The sequence below is a fragment of the Buceros rhinoceros genome, unplaced genomic scaffold (genome assembly GCF_000710305.1).
Source record: "Buceros rhinoceros silvestris isolate BGI_N320 unplaced genomic scaffold, ASM71030v1 scaffold12377, whole genome shotgun sequence".
Taxonomy (NCBI): domain Eukaryota; kingdom Metazoa; phylum Chordata; class Aves; order Bucerotiformes; family Bucerotidae; genus Buceros; species Buceros rhinoceros.
This window is the reverse complement of record NW_010422803.1, coordinates 3,251-8,091: the sequence shown is the minus strand read 5'-3', so window position 1 is coordinate 8,091 and position 4,841 is coordinate 3,251. Positions and strand designations below refer to the sequence as shown.

The following is a 4,841-nucleotide window of genomic DNA, read 5'->3' as shown; positions in this document are numbered from 1 at the left end:
CTGCTGAACATGCCCCTGTGGTACCTGACCAAAGAGAAGAAAGAGGAGCTCTGTAAGCAGAGAGATAACAAAGTACGTTCCTTCCTTTCCTTATGAAAGTGGTGTCATACAGTGTGGGTTTTGATGGTGGATTAAAATATGTGACTAATGATTGACAACTGCGATTCTCTTTAGGAGAAGGAGCTGGACAACCTGAAGAGCAAGAGTGCCCCTGACCTATGGAAGGAAGACCTCGCTGTCTTTGTTGAAGAACTCAATGTATGTCAATGCTCAGTGCAGATAACTGACCCCTCGTAGTCTTATCCACCAGCTCTTTATTGACTTTTGTCATAACAAGGAAACTAAAAATAACAGCTCCTGTGTCTTACACCCATTGTGGAGCTTTCTGCTCCCTCCTAGCTTGGAGAGGAGCAGCACTGCTTTGGGCCAGGGTATCAGGTGGCCATTGGAAGGTGGTCAGTCTCTGGTCTGAGTAGTTAAGAGGAGGTTTAGGAGGGCTTGAGAGAAAACCAGTACTGGGATGTAGTCAGAGGAGGTGTAGATCGAAGGGCTTCCTGGACACTGAAAAGGTGAGGGACAAGCTGGACTCTGCTGAACTGAGCCCCAGCCTCGGGCAGGGGTCTGCACCATGGCACCTGATCACTGCCTGTGTCTCCTCTTACCCCCCAAGTCACCAAACCACAGCTCTGGCTTAAATCAGTGCTCAAAAACGTGTGATTCTGTAGCAAAGAGGGAAGCTTCGTTTAAAGTGACGGTAGGAAATCTGTTGGCAAGCACAGAGTGCTGTACTGCGAGGGCCCTGGTGGTGGGTTTCCAGCAGACCAGCGGGTTGGATCGTGTTCTCATGGCTGTGTTATTTGCGCTCACCTCTGCAGGCGGTGGAAGCCAAGCAAATGCAGGATGAGATTGCCGGGTTTGCGGGTAAACCTTTAAAGGCGAAAGGGGGGAAAGTGAAGGTGAAGAAGGCGCAGCTGCCAGAAGTAATGCCATCACCTCACGGCGTAAGGGTTGTTCCTCGGATAACTGCAGAGATGAAGGCGGAGGCAGAGAGGAAAACCAAAAAGAAAATAAAGGTAAACAGGAATGTTCCAAATCTTTCTTGACATCCTCTTCAGTACACTCCTAAAGAAACGCAAGCTCTTGTCCTGTGGAGCAGCTGTTCAGGGAGAGGGACAGAACCTCAGGACATGGGAAACACTGGAAACGGGTGTTCCTCTGTCGAAAGGAGAACAGATTGGCTAACGAATCAGGAGAGGGCCAGAGGGGGTCTCGTGGCAGAGCATATATCACACTGTCGGAGCTGGGGTGCTACTCAGGAATGAGAAGGCAGATGCAGGTTGTTGGAGGTGTCCTGGGGATTGTATAAATCATCTCTCCTGCAGTCAGAAAGCACAGCCGGCAAATTCACTTCTCCAGAACAGCCTCTGCATTTCCAGCAACCTTTTCAGCCACTTAACACCATCGTTGTTCTCGATATGAAGGAAATAAAGACGATTTAACTCTTTTTACGGGGCCAGTCGAAACCAGGCCATTCAGCCACTTGCAACACAGAAAATCAAAACATCCCCTGACCACACTGCCCTGTCAGCCAGATGTGATGCTCCTTTCCTACAGATGGTTCCACCTGACAATTTTTCCAAATAAGCAGCACTGTTGGTTTTGACGCACCCTGTTCAGTCCCACATCCTCCCCACACCCCAGAGCCTCCCAGCAGCACGCGAAGGCAGGGCCAGGCGCTCGCGGGAGCGCAGACAAAGTTCCTGGTTTTGTTAATGTGGGATTTTGTATTCGAAGGCGCCTGGTCTGGGGACAGACCGTGTTTTACAGGCAGTTGGTTTCACAGGCTCGGGTTTCTTGTCGCACTAACTGCCGCAGCTCTAAACCACGCAGCTCCTTCCTGCATTACTCTGGCTCACTGTTTGATACGTACTTGTATCCGCAGAGTGAAAAAAGTGAGTGTGATGAGAACCAAGAGGAGAACGCTTCAGGAGACAAAGAGCCTTCAGGCCTTAAGCAGAGATTAATGCAGAAGCTTAAAACTGAGGGAGGTAAATGCTTTTATGTGACATTCCACCAATGGAAAGTGCGGGGAAGGGCTGTAAGTTTGGTTATCTGGCCTGTTCCGGTGCTAGGACCAGTATTTTTGGAAAAACTGGGTGAGAAAGTGATCCTGGACCCAGTCAGGCGGGTAGATCACTATTTCTGCTCGATGTTTAACCCAGAGTCCTCTGAACTTCCTAATGTCTTTCTGAGTCAAGCACAAACCGCTGCGCCTGAAGCACACGCGTTGCTCGCTATTTTTGGAAAAACTGGGTGAGAAAGTGATCCTGGACCCAGTCAGGCGGGTAGATCACTATTTCTGCTCGATGTTTAACCCAGAGTCCTCTGAACTTCCTAATGTCTTTCTGAGTCAAGCACAAACCGCTGCGCCTGAAGCACACGCGTTGCTCGCTGGTTCATCCGCCCGCTGGTCTTTTCCAGGTGTTAAGAGACAGGCCACGCTGCCGTTTAAGCCATTAAAGAAAATGAAGAAGAAAAACCCTTGGTCTGACTCGGGGTCTGATTCAGAGCCTGATTTTGAGGCGCTTCCCCAAAGAGAGAGATTGGTTCGCCAAGCGGCAGGTGAGGGACAGCGCGCTGAAGAGGGGCCGTCTGGGGAGGAAAAGGTTGAAGGGGCTCTTCACGGAGCTCCAGAGCCTGAGCTCTGGGGCAGGGATCAGTTTTATTTTACTGTATTTACTACACTTGAGCCGATTTTCACAATGCTGCTGAAGGAAAAACAGAAATGGGCAACTGGAGAAATAAGGGTGTTGGTTTTAATTACACAATTGTCTCGGTAAATCAAATGTGGGGTTGCTAAAGCACAGCACAGACGTGGGATTCGGCGTCTTCTCACTGGCGGTCTCCCTGTCGGCTTGTTTTTATGCAGATCTTTGGTTTTGAGTAACTGCAGCTAAAATATTTAAAAAGAAACTGAGCTGTCTTTGCCAAATGTGTAAAATAATACATCTGTGTCGTTCCATCAGCCAAAGTCAAGACCATAATCAGCTCAGACTCAGATGTGGATCTCTCCGGCTCAGACGAGGGGTCGGAATTTCAGGGCAGCAGTGAAGGCGACACCGAATCGGACACAAACCTGAAGGAAAAACCTTCTTCTGAGCTCGGAGCTGCTCCCAAGTGAGTATTTCTGCCCACAGCCCCTGGAAACAAGTTGTGCTTCTGCTGTTCGTGCCGGGCAGAAGTCAACAGCTCTTTGCTCCGTGCTCCTGTTCTGCACATGCTAAGTTGAAAAAATCCTCGGGGTTTTGTGTTCCAGGGAAACCACCGAAAAAGCAGCGAAAGCTCCCAAGCAGAAGCCGGTGCAAAGCACCGTTGCTGGTGAGTACAAGCCCTGCTAGACCTTGCTGATGGTCCTACAGCCCCACGGAGGGCCCTGGGCCTTCGGGTCTCTGCGTAGCTCTGACCAGGGCTGGTGTTAGTCGCGCGATCTTGCGGAGCGGCTTTGACGTGGGGCTGCGAGCTGGTGTCCATGCACCGGGCGTCTGCCTGCTCCTGACGTTAATCCAGGTTTAATAGTGGTACTTTTTATACACTGGATCGAAATTATTTCCTTCTGCTCTAACGTTTATGCCAGGGGAGATAATCTGACTATTTCAGACCCACTTTCTGCTTTCTTCATTCAGTTCACACCCAAGAAGTTGCTGATGAAAATGCGAGTCAAGCTCCTGTAGCTCCTTCTGTCTCTGCACCTCACGGAAAGGCCCTGTCTAAAAAACCCCCCACAGGCAAGAAGGCCAGTGCCGCTAAGGGTAAGGCGAGGTTTGGGGAGCACCTTGATCACCCGTACTCTGTTCCTGTGGGAAACAGTCTGAGCGACCGTGCAGGGTGTTCAGAGGCCAGGATCGCTTGGGGGCTCATTTCAGCAGAGATCCGAGGTTGTGGCAGAGGTTGCCAGGTTGTTGTCGTGCTTAAAGCAATCTGTTTCCAAACGTGTCACGTTCTCGTACATCTCAGACATGCTCGAAGGGAGTGAATTTTAGTTTGGGAACAGGAAAAGTGAATGCTTCCTCCAGGGCTGTGTAATACTTGGCAGAAATAATCCAAGAGGAATGTGTGTCTTGCAGTCAGTGTTCCACCTCGCATCTTTCTGGGACCGAAGTGCCTCGGTAGCTCACTTCCCAGGAGGAAGAAAAGCTGCTCTGCAGTGGCTCGAGCTGCTTAGTGCCAGCTCGACCTCGTAAATCTACGGCATTCGACTCGGGTTTTTTTAAACTCAAGTGCCCAGAGTCTTTGTCAAAATCTGAAAGCTGTTTTGCATATTCCATCACTCGCTGGAAAGAGGATGATAGTTCACAGCAAAATAGCTGTTCCTGCCCCTTCTGCACCGAGACAGCCTGTTACCACTCAGCAACGGCTCATTTCTGCCGCTCTTGGGGACGGGCTTCAAGGGGCTGTTGGAAACGTGTCTAAACGTAGGTAAGAACTCCCCAAGGAACCATTTAGTGTTGATGGTGAATTCCTTCCTTTCCTGGGTAGAGGTTTTGAAGGTCTAAGATGGGTTTACCCAGCCCAGAGAGTCCAGGGCTTTCCTGTCTGAAATACTCTGTCAGTCACTGTGGGTGCAGTTTAATTTGATCCTCTCTGTGGAGTGGAACTAAACAGCCCAACAACCTCATTTCTCCTGCTCTTGGTAAAGGGCCTCTTCCTAGAAAGCCACCCCGAAAGGCAGTGCCCTGCGCGCTGCCCTCGCAGTGAAGGGCGGACCGCGGTGGTGTGGGGAGCCACTCACCCGCCGCGGCTGGGAAGAGGCAGCGCAGGGGGGGTTACGGGCGGACCCTGTT

General features: G+C 50.7%; 1 protein-coding gene across 1 annotated transcript in view; it reads left to right on the top strand.

Moving 5' to 3' along the window:
* Positions 1–4,841, top strand: part of TOP2A (topoisomerase (DNA) II alpha 170kDa) — a gene marked incomplete at its 5' end in the record, with an annotated part of 18,748 nt that overhangs the window by 13,009 nt on the left and 898 nt on the right. The window contains 8 exons of the mRNA XM_010140181.1: positions 1–72; positions 175–258; positions 876–1,073; positions 1,943–2,048; positions 2,482–2,622; positions 3,027–3,177; positions 3,317–3,378; positions 3,684–3,809. Coding sequence (XP_010138483.1) covers positions 1–72; positions 175–258; positions 876–1,073; positions 1,943–2,048; positions 2,482–2,622; positions 3,027–3,177; positions 3,317–3,378; positions 3,684–3,809 — 940 coding nt within the window. The remainder of the gene's footprint in view (positions 73–174; positions 259–875; positions 1,074–1,942; positions 2,049–2,481; positions 2,623–3,026; positions 3,178–3,316; positions 3,379–3,683; positions 3,810–4,841) is intronic.